Below are 24,833 nucleotides of genomic sequence, written 5' to 3' on the forward strand. Positions count from 1 at the left end.
TGATCTCCAAAGTCCCTAAGAGATCTAAAATTTTGCAAGCCTACAAGTGACAATGATTTTTGTTTGTACCTTTGAAATACTTTACAAAAAGGGGTAAAATTATAAGATCAGATTAATCTTTTGCATCAAGTAGAAAACAGCAGTGAATTTACTTCTCCTTTCAATACATATACTGATTTGAACTACTTCTCAATACCCTTTTCACTACCTAGTCCAAGTTCTTCCCTGTTTGGATTTGAGCAGCAATTTTCTCACTGAGCTTTCCACTGAAGGCTTCCCCCATTCAGTCTGTTCTCTACACAGTGGCCAGAGTGAACCAGTTAAGGCATAAAGTGTGATGGGTTCTCTCTGCTCAGTCGCTTTAATCACACACCATTAAGGGGAAAATCCAGATTTTATCCCATGAGCAATAAAATTTTATATAACCCCATATAGTGTTCTTATTCTCTCTCTTCCTTCTGCTGATTCCTTGCTGTTTTCCTCAAGCACACCAACCACATTCCTCCCTCAAGGCACTGTAAAAACCTATTCTCATCTTCTGGAATGGTCTTTCAAATATCCAATAGCCCAGTCCCTCATCTTAACACTGTACTAGAAAGTGAGATCTTCTCTGGTTAATCTATATAAATCTTAACTCCTATGATCAACAGTCTGCCTTGGCTACGTGGACATTTTTTCTCTAGAACTCTTACCGCTATCTGATATATACAATTATTTTAGTATTTCTCTCCACTACTAAGGTGTTTCCAGATGCCACAATTTATCTCATTCTATACTTACATGTTATTTACTTCAATAATTATGACATTCTCTAAAAGCAAGATGAATTGCCTGTTGTCTTTGAAAACCCTTGCCCTACCTTTCCTTCTGATTTCTTTACTGGAAGAATTGCTTTCTCCTCTGCAAGTCATATATCTCTTAAAAAATTTATGTAGTTTGATCTACATGTGTATATGACTTACTTCCTTTAGGTTGTGAGCTCCTTGAAGACACTGACTCTGCTTGATTTATTGCTGCACTGGCCTATAATAAGGACTTAATAATGTGTGAGGCTTTAATGGGTATGGAATGTAAATTAATAGTCAGGATAGTATGATCAGCCTACCATTTAAATGGAAAGGCTTAATTAGAACGCAAGCTTCACCAGAGCAAGGAGCTTTGCATTTTGCATTGTTGTGTCTCCCAGTGCCTAAATAGTACTTGATACCTGTTAGATATTCATTATTTGTTGGATAAACAAATGAAAGTGAAAAATTTGGAGAACAATCCCATCAGTGAGTATGGTTGTGTGGGGTTATACCTGGCTTGAAGGATTAATGCAAATTGGATCATGCTTATATTTTGTCACAAGAGTGACAATTTAAGAGCATTCAAAGAAGGAATAAGGAAGCAACTTTCTACTTTAAAAACAGGAAGAAAATTGAGTATGCTTCATCTGGAAAAGTGAACTGTATAGTAGTAATTGTAAAACAAGACACTATTTTTTCCCCTTTAAAGTCAGAGCAGGGGCTAATATTTTCTTAGAAGTTGGCTTATATATTGTAATTCGTGAAAGCATTTTAAATTTTGGAGAGAGTAAAACAAGACACTGTTGAACAGTGATGCATATTTCTTCAAAGTGATATGTGAATATATAGCCATGGTGATAATTACAGAAACATCATTTTCTGAAAGTGTGTTAATGGTACATTTATCCATAAAAAAGGAACCAATGTTTTATTATCATCTAAGACCTGGAATCTAAATTTAAGCTAAAATGTTGCCGGAAAAGGAAAATAAATACTCAGGTGTTTTAAGAATAAAATAAAGGAGAAGATGTCTCTTGAGGTAGTGGAAAAGAGCATTAGAATTTTAATGAATTGGAGACTATTAAAAGTCCATTGAAATATATTACCTTATTTTGAGGCTCTGAGATTGGAGTTGATTTATTCAAGCAGAGTAAGTGTAACTCAGTTCTAAGCAATCTAGATCTTGAGTCCTTTTCTCTGGACAAGTTACAACTTGCCAGTTTGTATGGATTTACCCGTATGCTTAATTAATGGCAGTGAAGTTTGTTTTATGTTAGTGGTTTGATCAGGTATTAAGTATGTAACCACCAAATAAATAAGGGATACATCATAAATGTGTGTTCATGTGGGATAATTTTCATGGAACACTACCATGACATATAAAAGAAAGGATTATATATTTTCAGTGAGAGATCTGGAAAATAAAAAGCTTACCTATGAGCCAAGAATTGTTTTTCAACCTATGAGTTTGGGGCATATAGAAAACAACAGCTAATTTTTACTGAGTACTTTCTAAATATTTAGTATAGGTTATAAAAACTTTATAAATTTTAGTCATTTAAGTCTAATAGCATTATAAAACAGGTACTATAATCAATCTCACTTAGAAGATGAGTAAACTGAGATTCATGAAAATTAAACAATTATCCCATGGGCACACAGATATTAAGTGATAGACCCAGGATTTCAACTCAGAAGGTTCAATACCAGAGTTCCTTGGTCCAGTCTGCACTGCATCCCCAATTTCTCTTTGTATTTTTTGGTTCATATTTCCCAGTGCATGTTGAACATTTCCTTAAATCATACCTATGCATTCTTCTGACAACACTTTTAAAAAGTATTAAAAAGGAACTGTGAATTATTTATAGGATATTTTTAATATTCATCTAAACATTGAACTTGAGAGAATTTTTCTTCAATGTATTTGATTTACTAACAAAAACATTTTTGAAGATAGTAAACCATTATACAATCACTTTAAAGGCCCTAAATAGTCTGGTTGCCTATTTCATATATCTTACATGGGATACTTGGAGGTTTGAGGTGTGTTGTAGGATGTGTATGTTTGTATGTGTGTATATATACATTTTTTTACATGTTATTCAGCAGCCTAGCTAGAGTGGTACTGAGCAGACATCCAGCCAAACTCTAGTGAGCCTGCACTTAGTACATCTGCTTTCCCTGACATTGAGACAGAATGCAGAACACATATCCATGTCAAAATGTCTATACAGCATTGTTAAGCATACTTCATAGTATCATAGTTGAATTAAAAAATCCCAGAGAGCTTCTCCTTGCTCCCTCCAACTTAGGTATTGGTGGAATATTGCATTTGTTGTTTCTTCAGCATGCACAATTTCCTACACTTGAGGAAGCAGTGTAGTGTTATGAACAGCCCATGGGATTTCAGAGACAATATTCAGCCATGGATATTTGTATGCATTTCTTCACTTGCACATTTGGGCTGTACAAAATATGGGAAATTAGGTTGGCACTTTAAAACTGTAGTTTCTGTAAAATGGGTATTATATTGAAGAACTTGAATTTGATAATGTCAAACTTACTCTCAGGGAAGGAAGTGCTTTGGAAGTCTGTAAACAGAAGCAATGTATGCTGGCTGGAGTGTGAGCAAGAGTCATTTCAGGGAATATGGGCATCATCAGCAGAGCTCTTATGTATTGCGTAAGAAGTTGTTTGAGGTTTCAGTGCTCCTTTAGCACTACACTGAGTTTTATCATCTTTGGGAGAATTGACCAAAGCTTAATCTAGACAAAACTCAACCTTGTTGCCCTTGGGGTTTCCCTCTGAAGGATGGAATCATATTGTCTCTTCTCCATCCTCTATACTGCTGATGATCTGAGCAGGGAAAGTCCTACATTTCCTGTGCAAAGGAAGATGGCCAAAGTTTCCAGAGCAATGGCTCCAAATGTTTCATCACATTAAAAGCACCAGGCAACTTTAAAAACTCCTGATACCCAGGTCTCACTCCAAAACAATAAAATCATAATCTGTAAGGACAGAACCCTGGCATCAGTATTCTTTTCAAATGACCCAGATGATTTCAAAAAGCAGTCAAATGTAAGAACCATGACTTATTCTGTGTTGCTTCTCATACTTAGCTTGCATCAGAATCACCTTGAGGGCTGGTGAAACTATGGCTTATTGGGCTTTACCAACAGAGTTTCTAACTTAGAAGGTTGGAGGGTGAGGTATTGGACACTTCGTACCTGTAATCATTTTCCACTTTGAGAACCACTACTCTAGAACTGTGCTGCTCAAACATCAAATGCATAGTTATCTCCCAGAGACCTTGTTAAAATGTAAATTTTGATTCAGTAATTCTTGGATGGGCTCTGAGATTCTGCCTCTCCAAATCACTCCTGGTGATGCTGATGCTGTTCTCTTTGAGTAGCAAGGGTTGGTCCACTGATTGGTAAGGTTTGAAAAGCATCAGCATCACCTGGGAGCTTGTTCGAACTACCCTCGACTCTTGAGTATGAAATTGCCTCTCAATGATGTTGCACCCTGGAATCATTTGAGGAGTTAAAAATATTGATCTTTAATCCCAAAGGTTTTTACTTAATTGATATGGGTGTGACCTGAGCATCAGAATTTTTGAAAAACGCCCCAGAATATGATATACAGTGAAGTTTGTGAACCACTGAGCTAAATTACCTTTGATGTTTTCGTTTCAGTTTTTAATGTTTGCATTTCAGATTTTCATTTTTAAAGTTTTGAGATAAAGTCATAAAGTAAGAAATTTATTTTTAAGTACAGTTCCGAGCATTCCATTCTTTCATTAAATGTTTTGTGGCATTTTATTTTGAAAGAGGGACCTCAAGCTAGAGGTGATAAGTCAGTGGCACAAGGGGGTCCTCTTGTGCCTACAGCAGACATCACTAAATTCTCCTAGGACTCATTGCCTTCTGAAGGCTTTATTTCTGGCAGCTACAATAAAATGCTTGGGCTTTCACATATGCCTACCATATGCATGTTTCATTTTCATCCACACCAACAGACTGAAGGCCAACTCATTCTAATTCCAGATTGCAAAAATGAATTTGATGTTACTCCTGCCTCCTATCTGTCCCTAGGGCGGAGGAGAAAGTTGGACTTTTACCTAAAATGAAACTTAATGTCACTGTGATCAGAAATGTCAGCATATTTCAGACATCAGAGATTCCTCCAAGACATGGTGCTCAGCAAAGTTTGTTTTTTAAATTGAATCTTGAAGAATAGCATCAAGATAAATAAGATTTTTGAGAAGTGAATTTCAGATAAGAAGGCACAAAATCACATACTGGAGAAGGCTTCTGCCATGTTGGGGGAAAATGTGCTGACTAGTTTGGATGTAGATTGTGGGCAAGTGTTATGGGGCCATAGTTCAAAGAGCCTTAACTGACATTTGGGAGAGTTTGAACTAGGAAAGAAAGATAATATAACTTATTGCAAAAAGAAATCTCACCACATTATAGTCATTCCTTTAGGATCCACTTAGTATTTTTAGAATGAGGCAGGTATACATTCTTGTTTTGGTAATCAATGATAATGAAGAACAAAGTTCTAATTAAGCATATCTAAACTAACTCAAATAAGTTTCCCTGTATTATTTGTGTGTAATTATAATTAAGAACAATTAATGGGTTTATATTTTCTTTGTAAGAGGTTTGTGCATGACTGAAAATTCATTTTCATGATTCCACATTTCTTCGTTATATTCAATTTTTAAAATTTTCACAACTTAACTACTTGCATTGTGTTTACTAGAATTTCTCTTTTATTTCTTAAGAGGAATAATGTCTTATATCTTTTGCCACTAGAACCTCAGTTCACTTCTCAGCTTTTCTACTGGCTGACTTTATGACCCTGGCAAAGTTCTCTGTTTTGTAAATGTGAACACATAAAGCACACATGGAATTATTTTTTTCTATTTTAGACTTCAACCACTATGAAGACAGGGGCCATCTCCTATTCACCACCACATTACAGGTATCTATCATAGTGTCTGGAATATATGCAGTCAACTAATGAATAAACTCAATAAGCTGTTGTATAAATACAGGCAACATAGTGTTTGTTAGAATATTTATGGAAGATACAAATCTAAAAGCTTCAAAACAGGCAAAAGTTTCATGTGGGATGCTTTTCTTTAGCCCATTGATCTTATGGACTGACACCTGTGTTGCTCACTGAATTCTTCAAGTGGGCTGTGAGACAAGTTCTCTGTAAGACAAATTGGCTGCAGAGGATGAGTGATGACAGGCATTTGCTTTCATTATCGATAGTGATGTGCTTCATTTTTCATCCTAAAGAAAAAAAAGAATCACATTGAATTAACTTGTTAATTATGCAAGCTTTTGAACACCTCTGAAGTAACACAGGGAAGGTTATATGGTACTATTAGGATTAAAAGCCAGTGGCAGGACTTCTACCAGAGCTAGGAAAAATAGATCCAGGGGCTTTTGTCAAAGAAAGGGATCATTGTGCTGCTCATTTTCACCATGCTGAAAACCCACAATGCTCAGAAGAAAAATTTTAGTCTCTAAATCCCTTTGCTAATCAGTTCTGTAAGTCAGCAAATTCAGGGGCTGGGGACTAAATCAGTCAGTTGGGTTATTTGACCAATTGTTTATAGAGTATCAGATTGAAAGTACCTAGTCAACACAGATAACCATGTTGATTTTACATTCTTATATATTGTTTTATTTTAAATGCATAGTTTAAAATGTCAGCAATAAGAGATGAAGTATATTATTTTGTCCCCTCAAATGATGTTTAAAAATTTTTAATTTGAATATGGGACGATGATCACCTCTGCCTGCCCTGGCTCCCATTATGAAAGCTCTAGATCTGGAGATATAATAATAACAACCAAACCAACCCCCACCATCACCAAGGGTGCTTTGTATGTTTTATAGCCTAAGACCGGGTTTGTTTTTATTTTGTTTTCTTCATTGATCTTCATAACAACTCAGTGAAGCATTTGGATCTGAGAAATGCTCAGAGAAGTTTGAAATTGGAGATCATCAAGGCCAAAAGCTGTTAAATTTTAGAATGGTGCTGTGCTTAGGACATGAAACTCAGTGCCCTCATCCCACTATTGTTTCCTTAACTTGGAAGCTAAAGGGAAAGGAGAGTGACATATCTTTCCCTCAATTCTATAAAAACAAAAATGATGTTTTAGAGACAGCAACCCGGTAACAACATTTATTCGGCTTCTACAGTGCAATGCTCTCTGGATGCAAAAAGCTAAAAAGCAATTAATCATCTTGAAGACCCCCCTAGTTTGTAGGGAGATTCAGGTAAATACAATAAAGCAATATGATAAGTGCTGGATGTGGAATGTTATGGGATTAGGATAAAGGAATGTATAATCAACTTGCCTGGCTGAATACTGCATTTTACCATAATTATATAATCAGTTTTACATTGGGGATTTAAGAGTTGAGACCATCTTTTAGTTTGTTGAATACTTAGTAATAACATTTTCTTATTGAGCATGGAAAGGGTGCAGAATTGACTTTAGTAAGTGATAGATAAGTATCTGAAATAAATATTAATTTCAATGCTAAGGTAAAATCAATTCAGTGGTCTGCAAATTATTTTTGTAAATACTACAATTAAAGATATTATAAGAGATCATTGGATGACAGGGAAAAATAGTCCTGTATCACTTCTTTTTAGGTTAAGATTTTGTGTCATATGATTTGTTATTCACACTTTAACATCATATCTCTATAGAGAACATGTTGAAATGTGGGAGATGATATTGAATTTTCAAGGGAATCTGACACTGAAAGTACACAGAATATAAACCCAAATATCATTCTCTTTCAACATTTTCCACTTGGGGTTTTAATGGGTCATAAGATGAAAATTTTCATTGCCCATTCAAAAAAATTCAACCCCAGAAATTTAAAATCTAACTTACTTTATAAATACATCTTCATTACTATAAGCAATAAAGGATCTGTTCTTAAGAAATTATTTGGGGATGCTTTGAGTTTGCATCATCCAGAGGCATGTCAAAATGAACTTTCCTTCTTTCCCTCTCTTCTTTGTCCCTTCAAAGACTTGCCAGGTTGTTGTTTCTTAAGTTTTGGATTGAGAGTCACCTTTTTGTCACACTTGATGTGGATAACAAATGGGTGGAAATTAAGTTGAATAGAGCATAACATTTATCCAAAGTACTTTTTTTCCCCAGTCCAATAAAATATCATTTTACATGATGTCTGATATCTTGGATTGGTATCTCCAACTTTTCTCTTTTTCTTTATTTCCTCCAGTCCTGCATCACTCTGCATCCATTTCCCCCTGCCCCATCTTTTCTGTCTCTCTCTGTTTCTCACACTCTCTCAGCAGCCTCGTGTCAGCTGTACTATGTTTCTGCCATCTCAGACCCTGTACATTTTCTGGCTGTTTTATAAGAGTCTATATTTGAATACATTCTGTGTGTGGTAAACATTCTCTTCAGTTTTTCTAACATGCTCAATTATGGAAATATGACCTAGAAAAACTACAAATAAGCAAGCTGACTCATTTATTTATTCAGCAAATATTGAATAACGGCTTCTCAAACGGAGACACCAAGCTAGGAAACGTGAATAATATAATAAAATTTTTGTTGCCTTGAACGTGCTAACAGAAAGATTTACAGATGAAGGTGTGTTCACCAGGGATCTTGTCTGTCAAATTCACTACTCCTTCCATAGCATAAATATGTCATTTGGTTTACAGTAAGGACTCAGTAAGTATTTATGGAAAGAACAGATGACTTCTGAACCAGGGAAGTTGTAAAGATCTTTACAAAGTTCTGAGAGTTCAGTGGACTAAGGCCAAGAGTGTTCCTACAGAGTTTACAAGGTCACCTTTCATTTCCTCATTTATTCTCTTTGTAGTCCCAAAAGAAGTTAGGTCTTTTATATACCCTGAGACAAAGCTCAACAGTTAAATTACTGAATTTATAATAAAATGACATTTTTGCATGTCAAAATATCTAGAAAAAAGGTAGGCATTCAATATGTATAATATCTTTAGTTTTTACTTTCTCACTTGTTACTTTTCTTTTTGTACTTCCATTTAAATTTCAATCTTAGCGTGACTTAGGTTTTGTAGGTCCTAAAGCTTATATAGATTGGGGATCCCCTTGAGAAAAATAATAAATTAAAAATTTGGTACAAATATTAGTATCTAGAGTAAGAAAAAAATTATAAAAATATATTTAAAAAAATTTTAAACTACCACAAAGATTATAAAAATCCAGAAAAATGTTTTTACTGATTACTTGATGCCTACAAATTTGTTTTCCATTGTTTTGTATATAGTATTTGAATGTTTTTCATATAGTGACAATTGTATACTGCATTTTCTGTAGGAAATATGGAAGGATAATTTAATTTTTCCTGTAGCATGATTAATCAAAATGAATCTTTTGCCAGGCAAGGTAATGCCTGTTTGTGATTCCAGGGGCTTGTGAAGCTGATTCAGGAAGATCACAAGTTGGAGGCCATCCTCAGCAGCTTAGCAAGGCCCTAAGCAACCTAGCATGACCTTGTCTCAAAATAAAAAAAAAAATAAAAATAAAAAGGACTGGGGATGTGGCTCAGTGGTTAAGTGCCCTCTGGGTTCAATCCCTGGTAACAAAAAGAAAATTAATCTTTTAAAAATATAGGTATATACTTATTTTAGCATCACAGCTCATAATTCTCTGAGGATTAGTGACATTGAGTATCTTTTCATATACTTTTTGTATATATATCTCCCTCCCAAAGTATATTTTTTCCAATATCTATCTATCTATCTATCTATCTATCTATCTATCTATCTATCTATCTATTATCTATCTATCTAATCTTTAGGGAAATGTCTGCTTAAGCACTTTGCCCACATTTGCCTTGGGCTATTTATTTATTTTACAATTGAGTTGTGACATTATATATTTTTTACATTAATCCTTTATCACATATATGATTTGTAAATGTTTTCTTCTGCTCTCCATGTTGCCTCGGTTGATTGTTTTCATTACTACTCATAATTTTCAAAGTTAGATGAAGTACCATTTTTTTTTAGTTTTGCTTTCATTGCATATGCTTTCATGTTATATACAAGAGATCATTGCCAAGACCAATGTTAAGAAGTTTTTCTTCTATGTGTTCTTCTAGGAATTTTATAGTTTCAAATCTCACTTTTAAGTCTGTAATTCATTTTGACTTGATTTTTGTGTGTGGTGTAAGATATAGACTAATTTCATTCTTTTGCTTATGGGTATCTACTGTTCCCGCACACCATTTGAAAAGACTGTCATTTCCCTTCACTGTCTTTTTCCGTACCCTTTCTGCATGTAGTGTCATGTTTGTGTTTGCTTATGAATATAGACAGCTCCTGCTCTATTATTTCATTTTTTCAAAATGTTAAGTGTCAACATTATGAAGAAGTTTAGAATGAGATGCTCGTTTTGGAAAGGATGAGACGGAGAAGATTCTCAAATGTCGGTTTAGATACTTGGATTCTAGTGTGCATGTAAGTGTAGTCTTCATTTGACGGGGGTCCTGAATATAAATAGAATACATGCTCTCTGCATATTTTTAATCTTTCTTTCTCTTTTCCCCATCAACCCTATATTATGCAAGTGTGATTTAGATGTGATCCTTGTTTGGAGGGAGCTTACAATCTAATTGTAGTTGGGAGAATAAACAAAATAATTCCTTTTATTTTAAAGGAAAATAATTCCAAATGGTGATAAATAGAGTCTAGATTCAGGAGCCAGGCAGCTGATAAGCAACCTGGTGTTTGGTGTGTCATTTCAAGCACTGCAGGGGTTTCAATGGGTTTCTCCTTATCTCCATATGAGGAGAATAACATGAACCAGAGATAACCAAGTATGCGGAAACATGGAGTTCAGAGGGGAGGAAGAAGATCAAATTACTAGAAGGAGGAAATAATCTATTAGAGTGAAGACTGCCGTGTGACAGAAGGGTATGCTGTGACTGTACAGAAACTTAAATGTCAGGCTAACTTTTAAGTTTTAAATTTCATTTTTATTTAGAAAATCTCTTTTATTCCAATAAGGAAGCCTAATTTTCTGGAAATAACATGTCCTTTTATGACAATATAATCAATAACATTCATTAAATATATATATATATATATATATATATATATATATATATATATATATATAAGCAATGTATTTATAACAGGTCTAGATGAGTCTTGCATTGTAGAGATGAAGACAGATGTGAAAAAGAATAACTTATAACTCTAATACCCTTTTTCAAATGTCAGTGTAGAGATATGTACATAAAATAGACAATTCTGGAAAAGGAACTGCTGCCTCGGAGGGGATTGGGGAGTTAAATAAGTTAGGCCTTAAATGATGAAAAGAGTTTACTCCTTTTCAAGTGGGAAGATAGACTTTCCAGAAAGAGATAGGGGGACAAAAATCAAGCCTAGTTAAAAATCAGTGGGAACTTAGGAAACAGCAAATGCTCTCTGATGCTAGTTAGGATGGATGAAAAAGGTGACAGGTGATAAGCTGCAAATGTGGGTTGGTGCCAAGTCACAAAGGGTATGTGGACAAGGAGGAATCTCCAGAGCTTGTTGGCAGGGAACTGGTGAGAGTAGATGGGAGGTGTGGAGTCAAGTAGTCCAGTCACTGTGTGCTGCTGAGACAGTGGCATTCAGGATAAAGAGGGACACCTGACTCAGGAGGAGTTCTCCTTGAGTAATAAAATTGTCTCTAGCTTCTGTGAGCTATAGACAGAGTGTGCTACACTGGAGACAAAGAATAGATTAGACTAAGTCCCTGGCCACTTTGGGGCATTTTAAGAAGCAGATAAGGACTCCCTTGAAGAGAAGTGCTTTCATCTTTTTCTATTAAAAAGTCTCATTTCAAATTATTTGCTTGATTTTTTTTTAAAAGAGAATTTGGTGAGTCTCCCTGAAGCACAGAGTCTGAAAGCCATTATCACCTTGTGTTTTATATAAAACTTTCACACAGATTCTTGTTTTTATCCCTGACTAACCTTAGTAGCTTCCTTAAACTCTTCACATAGAAAAATCATTAGAGTTGCTTTTTCTTTCTCTTTCAGCTCCATGATTTATCCAGGGAAGTATTTCCTTTAGAAAGACATTAGACACAATTTTAGATTTCCTTATCCCTTCTCACAAAATTATCATTGAACTTGATATTTTCCAGTGTCTGCTTTTATTTACACAGTATAACCTTGTGAAGAATTGAACCCAGGGAAACTTAACCACTGAGCCATATCCCAGCCCTATTTATTTACTTATTTTAAGACAGGATCTCACTAAGTTGTTTAGGGCTTGGCTAAGTTGCTGAGACTGACTTTGAACTTGTGATCCTCCTAACTCAACTTCCCACTGGGATTATAGGCATGTTCCACCATGTCTGGCTTATAAACTGTATTTAAGGAGGGATTCTTCAGAGTTCTAAAGACCCATCTCACTGGTCAGTATTGACTCCATAGGAGCTACCTTTAGCTATAGAATATGTAGGGGAAACTAGCTAAATCATCTATTTGTGAGAAAGTAAGAATAGGTATTTGGAGAAATTAAGAGGATAGGAGGATAAAATATGGTATTTTAACATAAGCATCTTAGAGAGCTAAAAACTCTTTGTTCAGGCATGGGTTTTACCTGAGTTACCTCCCTGAATCTGTTTGTTCTTCTAAAGTTATAGTAGTCATTATTCTGTCCTAAACTCTCCCTAACATTTATGGTTGAGGATTAAATACAATTGATGAGATCAGCACTTTGAAAATTAAATGATGCACAAATATAAACTATTCCCTTTTATAGCATTAAGTGAGTTGCTGAATATATACTCAAAAATACTACTGATGAAATATATCAGGTTTTACATTAATCTCATGATAACCTTATTTACCAATCAGAAGTAGCAATCATTAATGTCAACTTTTTTTTTTTTTATAAAGGGCACATCTGTGTTATAAAACATTTTTGGAAGCACGATAATGCATTTGGTTCTTCTATAAACTCTATACAGTAAAAGTAAGCAAACTCTGCCCATTTTACTGATAGGAAACCTAAGTTAGTGAGATTAAATGAATGGCTCAAAGTCCCATCACTCTGAGAGGTTTGTTTAGCAACTATGTTATCTACAAATCTTTCACAATTTTAAAATCTGTGTTGCTGCTCTAGTGTTTATAGGTCACACATCTTCTTGCCCATTTGACAAAGTCTAAATCTTTACATTTAGAGGAATAGGCTCTTAGTTGTTTATCCTTACTTTATCTATATGTCATTCCTTCTCATTTCTCCCTAATATGAAGCTTCCAACCTGCCCATCATTTCCTGCACAAATCCACAAGTCTGCAAAACTCCTGCCCCACTAAACTGTCTTTCTGTTCTTTGCTCCCTCAACTTCTGCCCCAAGTGTCAACTCAGGTCCCCAGTCTGTGTGAAGCATTTCCTGAGTACTTGAGGCCATGCAGATCTTCCATTTCCCTGAACTTCTGGAAAATAGAAATATATATAGAATGCATATATTACATTTAATTATAGAAGTAAATTATACACTGTATCAGGTTATTCCATATGTCTTAGCTTTTCCTCCACAAGTAGATTTGAAGGTCTTATAATTCTTAAGCAATTTCAGTAGCACAAGGACAATGGAAAGAACACGAAAATAAGTACTTCAAATCTAAATTGAGCCTACAATTAATCCTTAAGCAACTTCTAAGATGTATTCTGCACTTTTATTGCAAATGAGGAAACAAGTCCAAAGAGCCAAAGATCCTAATTCAAAAAGGACAGCTAGCAAGGAAATCCTGATACACGGAATGTGTGGTCTAAGGCTTGATCCTCTAAAACTTTCAAATGAACATTTGATTGAAATACAAATACGGTGTTGTGTTGTGTTGTGTGTGTGAGTGTGTGTGCATCTATACATGTGTGTTTGTGTGTAAGTGGTTTATTATCCCAAGTTGAGAGAACCCAGAAAAAAGAAGCACTCCTGGTTAATGGTAGCTTTTATGTTAATTTATGTGCATCTTATATTCAAAACTGAGAAGACCAAAACTGATGGGGATTTTATCAATAGAAAAGGCGGATAAGGACTTCTAACTGAGTCAGGATATTAAAGTGAACTGCAGAGATATTCACTTATGCATGCAGTCATGAGATATTTAATTCATATCTGTAATACCACCTACAGAGCTTAACTATATGATGGCTTTTTCCCTATATGTAATGCAAATCTTTTCAGAGTAGGGGTAGTGCTTTCTGCTTATGCTCATTTTGTAGTCTCAAAAGTAACTGAAATAGTGCCAGCAATACCTTGTTAAAAGAAACATAGATTATCTGCTTTATATTTTTCTGGTGTGTGAATTTTTTCTCTGGGTGGACATATGGAGTGCTGACTGTGTGTTTTTTTTGTTTTTTTTTTTTTTTTTGAGCAATGGGCAACTCAAATATTTAGAGAGCACAAGCCTATTTCCGTTTCCTTTTAGGGATGTGTTCATTGTGAGGAGCAGGGATCCTAGTAGTTTAGATTCAAGTGGGGTCCTTAGAGATCTTCTGATCTGACCCCCTTATTTTAGATGAGTTATAAAAGGTACCTGAAGTTATATGGGCAGTTATTGGTGGTCAGAGATGAGAGGAGAATAAACCAGTTCTTCTTGTTCTTAGAATTTCTGTCTCGCCTGTGTCTCTGTCCCTGTCTCTCTTGTTTTCTTTTTTTTTTCCTACCAAATTTCTTTATTAACTCTTCAGTTTTCAAAAGAATCATTGAGAGTAGCAAGGCAGTTTATTCAAAAGGTCACTGACCCTTTCTTGTCTGTCTTCTTTTTGTTACTCTAGCCCTCTTCAATCTAATTCCTGTGGGCCTGCGCGTGGTGGCCATCCAAGGGGTGAAAGCCAGCCTCTATGTGGCCATGAATGGCGAAGGCTATCTCTACAGCTCAGTAAGTACCTTGTAGTGTGTGTGTGAGTGGGTGTGTGTGTATGTGTGTGTGTGTGTGTGTGTGTGTGTGTGTGTGTGTGTGTGAGAGAGAGAGAGAGAGAGAGAGAGAGAGAGAGAAAACTGGCATTGAGAGGTAATGGACAAGCCATTATTCTAAAGAAGCAACTTGAAAGTTTAAGTTATTTTGTGTTTTTGGATCCAGTTTTCAGCGCTATTATAAAGATTTTATAATTCAGACTGCTAAAGATCGTGGTCTGTGGCATGAAAAAGAGCCAGGTACTCTGTGTGTTGCAAGTCCTCTGTTTCTGGCTTCCACATCTAGAGGGTACCCTAATCTTTAGAATTTTACCTGTTTAATTCAAGGAGAAGATGTTTTTCCTTTTCTGTTACCCCTGTCTCCAGCACAAAAGATAGCTTAAGAAAGAAAATGCTTCAGTCTTCCTGGGTGTAATATTTGTCCTGTTGTGGAAAATTTTCAGGATACGTTATGTTTTTGTTTGTGTATAAATCTGGGTGGCACCTAAAAAGTCATATTTTCAAAACAACTTCTTAATTAAAAAGCCGTGTGACTTTATGGAATGAGCTCTGGATTAGAGGCAGGGATGTTTTGGTAGTATTTGAATTTTAGGTAGTATCTAGATAGCCCTTTGGACAAATCACTTCCCCTTTTGAATTTCTTTCTGGACTTTTCAAACAAGGGTGTTGGTCACCATCTTGGCTAATGCCCCTTTTGAATCTAAAACTGACAAAATTACATAGCAGTAAGGACCGCATTATGAACATTGACATATCTTAAAGTTCTTAATGCTATTCTGATGCTTGTCTCACTCTCAAAATAATCAGTTATACATTGAGAGGATATATCTGTACCTAATGTTGTACCACACAATTTCTGGTTTCTTCTATGGGAGTTGCCAGCTCATGAAAAAAGAAAAATAATTCCTTAAAAATCATGTTACAGGGACACAGCCACATTAATGTTTATAGCAACACAATTCACAATAGCTAAACTGTGGAACCAACCTAGATGCCTGAATGGATTAAAAAATGTGGCAGATATACACAATGGAATATTACTCATCAGTAAAAGAGATTAAAATCATGGCATTTGCAGGTAAATGGATGGAGTTAGAGAAGATAATACTAAGTGAAATTAGCCAATCCCAAATAAACAAATGCCAAATGTTTTATTTGATATAAGGAGGCTGATTCATAGTGGGATAGGAAGAAGGAGCATGAGAGGAATAGACGAACTCTAGATAGGGCAGAGGAGATGGAGGGGAGGGGAGGGGGCATGGGGTAATTAATGATGGTGGAATGTGAGGATCATTATTATCCAAAGTACATGTGTGAAGACATGAGTTGGTGTGAATATACTTTGTATACAACCAGAGATATGAAAATTGTGCTCTCTATGTGTCATAAGAATTGTAATGCATTCTGCTGTTATATATAAATAAAAAATTCATGTGAAATATGGATAAAATACCAAAAATGATAAAACAACACTTCAAAAAGCAAATGTTTATTTGCAACCCAGTTTAAGAAATGCAATATTCCTATGATTTTATTTGTAAACACCATTCTCCCATCTCATCCATTTCCTGGCCCTCATCACCATCCCAAGAAACCATTATCATATTTTTTGTATCATTCCTTTGTTACTGAATATGTTTTTTAAAAATAATTACCAAATATGTTTGTATATGCAAGCAGCACATTGTTTACTTTTGGACGGTTGAGTACTGTATATAAATGGAATTGGCAAGTACAACAACAACAAAAAATCATGGTTGAATATTTCTACCCTTACTTTCTTTCTATGATCAATAAATTACATAAGGTTATATAGGAAGTTCACATAATTCTACTTGACTGTAAACTAGTTATCAAACAGTTTTATTAGGCTCTTTCACTATTCAGTTAAATGCATCTCTGATAAATTTACTTGCTTATTAGTAATATATCTGTCATTCATATTAGAATTAAAGTCATTATAGTTTAAATGTTCCCAACAAAAAGAAATGACAAATATCTGTGATGATGATGTGCCAACTACCCTGAATTGATCATTACACATTGTGATTGTGAATTAAAATGTCACACTGTACTCCATAAATATGTCAAATTGCCATATGTTGATTAAAAATAAAACTGTATTTAAAACAATAATTAAAATTACAATTTTACTCCTGAGCATATTCAGATCTAAGTACACATTTATATACTAAAGAAGCACTCACACATTTTTCAGCAGTTACTGCTCAGAATAATATCTAAAGATAAAAACATTTTCAGTAAAATAACAAGCACTCAATTTTAGTGTATCATAGTTTGAACAATCCTTTGTGTCTAGTTATTGTGAATTCATTTTAAAACCTAAAATCAAAATAAGAAAAAGAAAGATAACAGATTGTTTTGAATAATTACAGAGTTAAGCTATTTAAGGTAAAATTTCAAAAGCAATAAAAGCTAAAACACAGAGATAGTATTAATATAGTATTAATTTAATTAAATAGCATTAATTAATTAGTATAGTTTTAATTTCAGGACTCAATCAGTCATTAAATAAGCAGCTGAATGTGGTATATATTGTAATATAATAATATAACCTTTATACATAAAGGTTACATATATATATATTTGTATATATTTTATTTACTATTACACATGTTATATTGAAAAGGTCATAATTCAGAAAATAATTACACAAAAACTGTAGAGTTCAAATATTTGTACTAGAGTTAATTTCCAAATGTCCAGGAAGAAGAAAATTTCAGGAAGTCTGCCACAGTATTGTAGGCAGGAGACTGTGTCCTTCTGTGTGTGTATGTGTGTGTGTATGTTTGCATACACATGTGCAGAATGGTGGGGCGGTGAGGGGAGTGGTTTTATCCTCTTCAGCTTTTTAAAGAGATGCATTTTTTTTTCATCCCTCAACTATAGAACTGCAGTTAAGACACAGGGACCTGAAGCCCATAGAGGGAGAGATTAAAAACAAAACAAAACAAAAAAAACCTTTTGAGAATTAGACTGTAGGAGTGTCTTTGCAATGCGGCAAACACCTTTGTAAAGTCAATAATCACTATTGAGTTACAAGCTTTGGGTACCTAGATTTTTTTGGGTCTCCTCTCTACTTAAACTAGCTTCATAACCAAGAATCATGATGCTTCCCCCTGTTATGGATCTGTGATGATACTAGGAATAAGTTTTAAGTATAACATCACTGACATCGATCATCAGGGTCTCTGCTTTAAAAAATTATTGTCTTTATGGCTAGGACTAATAAGAGTAAATGCTGTTTTTTAACTTTAAACAAGGGATGAAGCTCTGAAGATTCTGTAATAGGATTTAAGAGGGTCAATATTGGAGGATCAGGCCTCACCACACCTCTGGCTGGTGTGCCTCAGCAGGAGGGTAGGGGCAGGGCCTTGTGTAGAGTTAAAAATCTGCTGTTAATCTCATCTTTCCTGAGATGTGTTTGGTATGCATTAAGGCTCAAGGTCACTTGAAAATCAATTTCCTATGTCCTGTGAAAGGCATAGCTGCATACACCAATATGGAACATAAACTGGGTATGTGGAAGGAGGGGCAGTAACTGGGCAAACTGAAGAAGTCCGAAAGAAGCTGAGAGCTCAAGAGGAATTCACAAATGGTACTGTTTACCTAGTGTTATTTGTCTGGTTCATAGAAATTAATTTCCTTGTTACTTTTGGTTTTCTCACTGTTCATTAGCTTTTCATTGCTCTTACCAAAATACTTGACAAGACCAACTTAGAGGAAGAAAATTTTATTTTAGACTCACAATTTCAGAAATTAAGTCCATAGTCAGACAATTCCATTGCTTTTGGGCCTAAGGTGAGACAGAACATCATGGTGGATAGGCATGGCAGAGAAATGCCCATGAGTTTATGGGAGCAGAAAGCAGAGACAGAAAGAGAGATATACATAGGGAGAATGGTGCACATGCACCAGGTACAAATATAGTCCAAGATCATATCCCCAGCAGTCTGCCTCCTCCAGCCACATACCCCTTGAAATCACTAGCCAGAATCCATTAGCTATCAATGGATTAATCCAGCAAATGAATTAATCCATAATGAGGTAAGAGGCCAAATCATTGCAAGAGCTTTGAGGGGGATATTTCAGATCAAAACCATGACACCCTCTTTCACCAAACTATAGGAGAATAGAGGAGAGGTAAAAATGAACTGATTGGTAGCACAGTACTAGAGTTTTAAGATTCATTTGAAAATTTGTATTGTAATAGGTTGCTGATGTGTCCTGGATTTGTTTTTACCATTGTGGCTTGTATTTTTTCATCTACTTGTGCTTCTCTTCTTTTTTCTATTTTCTGTTGAATTATTAAAGTTTCTTTCCTTTTAAAAAAATTATCTGGCTAGGTTATAAACTTAGGCTTTATTTCTATTTCTTTAGTGATTGCCTTTATTTTTTTAAACATACATTCATAATTACATAGATTACTAAATAACTTTTGTGTTTCTGTCTTCCAAATAGCTCATGGGCCCTAGGATATTTTATTGACTATTAAACACTACCACTCTTTTAGCTACTTTGATGAATTGTTCTCTAAAATAAATGTTATTTTATAGTTAGTCATTAAATCGTACCAATTTTTATAATAATGTGTGTAGTTTTTGCTTGTATGTGTATCTATTTTGGTCTTCTGAATTTACCTTCCCTTTAAGCCATTATCTCTATTGTTTTTTGTGAGGGTCTGTGGGTAGTTAATTCACTTCATCTTGATATCCATGCAAATGTCTTCCTTTCACTTTTACACTTGAATTGCAATTCAAACAGTAATAAGATAAAATCCCATTGGCTTCTGGCATCAATTGTTGATGATGGAAAGTTTGCTGTAAGTTTAATACTCTTTGTCGGTAACCTTAATAGAAACTTAAAAAAAAAAATGTTTTGTCTTTCCACCTCCTGCTCTGCAAATTCACTATAATGTGTAGTTGTGAATCTATCTTTTCCTATTAGGAATTGGAATGGAATAATGATCCAAAGAATCATACTTTTCTAATTCTACAATATTTTAACTCTTATATACACATCTTATTTCTCTCTCATGCTTTCCAATCTCTTGTGCTGATAATACTTAAGTGATTTAAGTTAGAAGCTTTCAAATTCATCTAGACTAGGATTTCTGCCATCTGTTTTGTGATTTCAATCACAGTGTTTTTCATTTTGGGATGCTGAATGTTTTCTGTTTAATATCTTCCTGTACTTGATTTATTTCTTCCTATTTTTGTTCTCTGGCTTCACTTTTTTCTTTTCACAGAAATCCATTAATTCATCTATCTCTCTGAGCTTTCCTAACATACTTTATCAGACTTTTCCATAAAGTTAATTTCTCTTGTAATGAATTCATATCCCAATCATTGATTTTTGTTGATTGCCATTTTAGACTTAGATTAGATTAGAATTTAGAATTTGTTCTTTGTGTTTTGGGGATTTTGGTCTCCACTCACATTTCTCCTCCTCTCCCCATCTTTCTTTTCCTCTGAGGACTGCTCTTACTTTTTTAGCACTTTTTGGTTGTTTCTGTACAACCTCCAGTAGACCTTTGAATAAGATTTTAAAAGAGACATTTCAAGGCTCCTACGTTAGGGTGACATTGGGGAAAGGGCAGGGCCCCAGGCTAGGGTTGTGGCTTGGCTCAGTTACATTTTTTGTGGTGCTTTGTCTATGACTCTGTCTTGCTTTAAGGAGATAGCAGTATTTTTTTAAAATGTTTTTATTTCAACCTTTTTAGAGTAGGAGCTCTACAACTCTATCCAGTTCTTGATTTTAGCAGCTATCCTAGCTCTGGTTCCCTAGCTTGCACACAGGGTTTTTATTTCTGTTGACTGAAGGAACTTGGCTACACCATCTCCTTCAGGACCAGAAGCGCAGTAATGCAGCTGAAACCTACTGGTGTGTTCTCCTTCTATTCCATAGGGATCCTTACCTTGCTTGGATCCTGGCAATATGTTTTGTCCTTACCCTAATGTATTTTCTTCATCCTTGCTATCTGGACAGAGGACCTTCATTACAGTTTTAACTCCAGTGCTTTTCTCTATTTCTCCCTCTTTAATTGTGGCATGATATACAAAAACTAAAATTTAACATCTTAACATTTTTTAGTGTACATTGAAGTATTGTTAACTGTATGCACGTTGTTTCACAAGTCTCTAGAACCTCTTTCATCTTACAAAACTGAATGTCTATTGACAGCAAATCCCCTTTCCCCTCCTCCTCCACTCCTAGCAGCCTCTATCCTACTTTCTGTTTCTAAGAGTTTAACCACTTCAGATACTTCATGTGAGTGGAATTATGCAGAATTTTTTCTTTTTTATCTTCTCTTCCCTTTTCTTTCTTCCTTCCCTCACCTCTTTTTTTCTTCCCCTCATACTCCCTCCCGCTCTCCCTCCCTCCCTCCCTTCCTTCCTTCCAGCTTATTCTACTTAGTATAATGTTTTCAGCATCCATCCATGTAGCATAGGACAAGATTTCTTCTTTTTTTAAGAAATAATAAAATTCATTGGTATATCTGTACCATATTTTATTTGTTCATTTGTTGATGAATATATTACTGTCCCCTCTTGCTTATGTGATTAATGTATATGAAAATAGATATACAAATGTCCCTTCAAAATCTCCCTTTCCATTCTTTTGGATATGTACTCACATGTGGGGTTCCTGGATCATATGATAATTCTATTCTTAATTTTTTTGAGAAAACTCCATTTTGTCTTCCATAATGGAAATACCATTTTATATTATCATCAACAGTGCACAAAGGTTCATATTTCTCTATTCTTACCATATTTTGTTTTTCTTTTAATTTTTATTTTTGATGTTGACCCTATTACCAAGTGTGAGATGATATTTCATTAGGATTTTGATTCACATTTCCTTAATACTGATGTTGAACATCTTTTCATATACATGTTGTATTTCTTCTTTGAAATGTATCTATTCAATTATTTTGCCTATTTTTTTTAAATGAGTTTTAAGGGTTGTTGAGTTGTGGAAGTTGTTTATATATTCTGAATATTAACATCTTGTCAGGTAAATGGTTTGAAAATATTTACATTACCTTTTCATTTCCTTGGTTGTTTCCTTTGCTATCCATAATTTCTAAAGTTTGATGGAGTCCATTTGTTTTTTGTTTGTTTGTTGTTTTTGACTTTAGAAGCCTTTGCTTTTGGTGTCATATCCAGGAAATTATCATTACCAAATCCAGTGTCATGAAGATTTTCTCCTGTGTTTTCTTCTATAAGTTTTATAGTTTCACGTCTTGTGTTTAGGTCTTTAATCTTTGAGTTAATTTTTGCAGGTGCTATAATGTAAAGGTTCACTTTCAGTTTTTTTTGCATTTGGATATCTAGTTTTCCCAGTACCACTGGTTGAGAAGCTCCCCTTTCTCTGTTGTGTAGTCTCAGCACCATTCCTAAAGATGATTCAATAATAAATGTGGAAGTTTATTTCTGGGTTCTCTTTCTGTTCCATTGGTGCATACGTCTGTATATCTGTCTTTATACTTTTATTCTGGCTTTTTAATATGTATGAGGCCTCCTCATTTATTTATTTATTTATTTATCCTCTTTTTTTTTTTTAATCAAGATCATTCTGGCTATTTGAGGTTCTCTTTGATCTCATATGGGCTTTCTATTTCTACAAAAAATGGCCGTTGAGATTTTGCTAGGAATTGCATTGAATGTGTGGATTGTTTTGGGTCATATAGATATTTTAACAATATTAAGTAGTCCAATTGATGAATGTAGGATGTATTTCCATTTATTTGTGTCTTCTGCCATTTCTTTCAGGAAAAATGTTTTCAGTGTATAAGATCTTCAACTCCTTAGTTAAATTTAAACTCACTGTACTATTTTGAAAGGAAGTCCAAAACAGTGTTTAATGACATATAAGTAATACAGTTTTTAAAGCACAGTACATAATTTTTTTTCTAAGACCTTACTCCTCTCCCCTAGGAAAAGAAGCTTAAGAATTTTAGAAGCTTCTGTTTTTGAAACATCTTCTTTAAGAAATACTGCTGTGCTTCACAGTCTGTTGAAACAGACCTTTCTACAAATTTCACTTTATACCAGGCAATGCCTTTAATTTTTAAACTTTTGGTATTTAATTTAATCAGTTCTGACCTGAAATTTCACATTTTCAAATCTTTTATTCTCTTTGAATTTTATACATGTTTGTAAAAGCTTGTAAGTTTACTTAAGTTTTCTTAAATAATTTCACTTAGGTGGGGATTGAAGGAGGGGAGGCACATTTTCATCATATACAGAGAAGGTAAAGCCCAAACTCTTCTCTATCTTTCTCTCTAAATTTACTCACATCAATATCTTCTAGTATATAAGTAGTTTGAACTGAATCTTGTATACATAAATTAAATGATAGGTATCCTTTTGTATAAAATTATAAAAATTTTATACAAAATTTTTTTATCAAGATCATTCTGGCTATTTGAGGTTCTCTTTGATCTCACATGGGCTTTCTATTTCTACAAAAAAATGGCCGCTGAGATTATAAAGCTAGGTTATTTTCAAATTGTGTTTAGAATATTTGTGATATATTTTACATATAGAAAGATAATTGTAATAAAATATATACACAATAAAAATAATGTTTCTATCATATCATTGCTGATATTGTTAAGTTTGCCTTTTTCTGTTCTATATCTGTGTAATTTCTAATCATTCTTGTAGCTCAGCTCAAACGTCACATAATATGACACTTCACTCCATCACACATTTTCACTGAGAACCAGATGTTCCTTCTGCATTAACATCTTAGCTCTTGGCTTCTATGTTGCTGATGGGCAAGGATTATATATTTGTCTTTGCTACAAGGGACAAATGATTTCCCCAACTTTGGTGTTGCTCATATTTGCTGATAAAGGGAGTTTGTCAATAAAAAACTTGTTGAATTTTAAAGCATTGTATATTCCAGATATAAATAGAATAAATTTCATATAATAGTTGGACAATCAACTATAATCACATAGACCAGAGATTTATGGTGGTCTTACAAACCACTGTACCAATGCTGGTTTGTCCTAAAAGTTGATCTCAGGAAACCAACATTCAACATATATTGATTGGCTCTACCAAATGCCAGGTACTATACTATATACTAAACATACAAAAATGGGTAAAATAGAGGATATTTATCTTGAAGTTTACACATACTGTCATACTGTCATCATTACCTATTGTAAGGCATTTGGCCAAAGACAATGTTGGAAGGCATCATCCCAATACTAGCCTCACTTTTGACACCAACTGCAAATTTTGAGGGGCAGCTGTTCACAAAACCACCCTTTTATTTGACAATTTGCTAGAAAGAATCACATAACTCACTGAAAGTTATTGTTATTTTACTCATAGTTTTATTTTATTATAGGAAAATAATATAGTATAAAATAAGAAGTATGTTTGGCAGAGTCCAGCAGAAGTATCAAATGCAGAACTTCCTTTTCCTCTTCTAGAGTCAGGATACATTACTCTTCTGGTATTATCTAGTTAAGATACACAAGAAGTATTGCTGAAAAGAAAGACCTCCTGGGCCTCTGTGTTTAGAGATTTATTTGGGGCTCCAAAAAAGTAGACATGATTGATAGGTTTCCCATATAGCTGGACTCAGACTCCTGGTTAATGGATACTGAATGACCCAAAGCCTCCATCTTAAACCACCTTGTTATTCTCTCACTGTCCAAAGACCCTCAGTAAACAAAGACCATCTCTAGGAAACCAAGGGCAAAGGCTAACCTTCTTTGGGGGCAAGATTAAATTCTTTATTTTAGTTCATCCAGTTGAAGTGAATGTTATAATCTTAATATATCTCTCTGACTCTGCCTCCAGTCCCACTCTCCCACACTTCTGCCTGCCATCCCTTTTCTTACCCAAGGTTTGAAGAAGGAAATGATAAGAGAAAAGAAATTTAGGAGAGTAATGTCTGGCATATCTAGCACATCAATCTTTGGGAAGCAAAAATGTAACTTAAAGGTTTGGATAATGGGGAGCTTTGACATTTGTATCTGGGGAAATGACACTTAAAAATAATGTAATTTTAAT

General features: G+C 34.5%; 1 protein-coding gene across 2 annotated transcripts in view; it reads left to right on the forward strand.

The window, feature by feature from the left end:
- The window catches only part of Fgf12 (fibroblast growth factor 12), a 326,815-nt gene that overhangs the window by 155,326 nt on the left and 146,656 nt on the right, over positions 1–24,833 (forward strand). For both annotated transcript variants that reach the window (XM_026400287.1, XM_026400286.2), the window contains exon 3: positions 14,631–14,734. In XM_026400287.1, coding sequence (XP_026256072.1) covers positions 14,631–14,734 — 104 coding nt within the window. The remainder of the gene's footprint in view (positions 1–14,630; positions 14,735–24,833) is intronic.

The sequence above is a fragment of the Urocitellus parryii genome, chromosome 2, assembly GCF_045843805.1.
Source record: "Urocitellus parryii isolate mUroPar1 chromosome 2, mUroPar1.hap1, whole genome shotgun sequence".
Classification (NCBI taxonomy): Eukaryota; Metazoa; Chordata; class Mammalia; order Rodentia; family Sciuridae; genus Urocitellus; species Urocitellus parryii.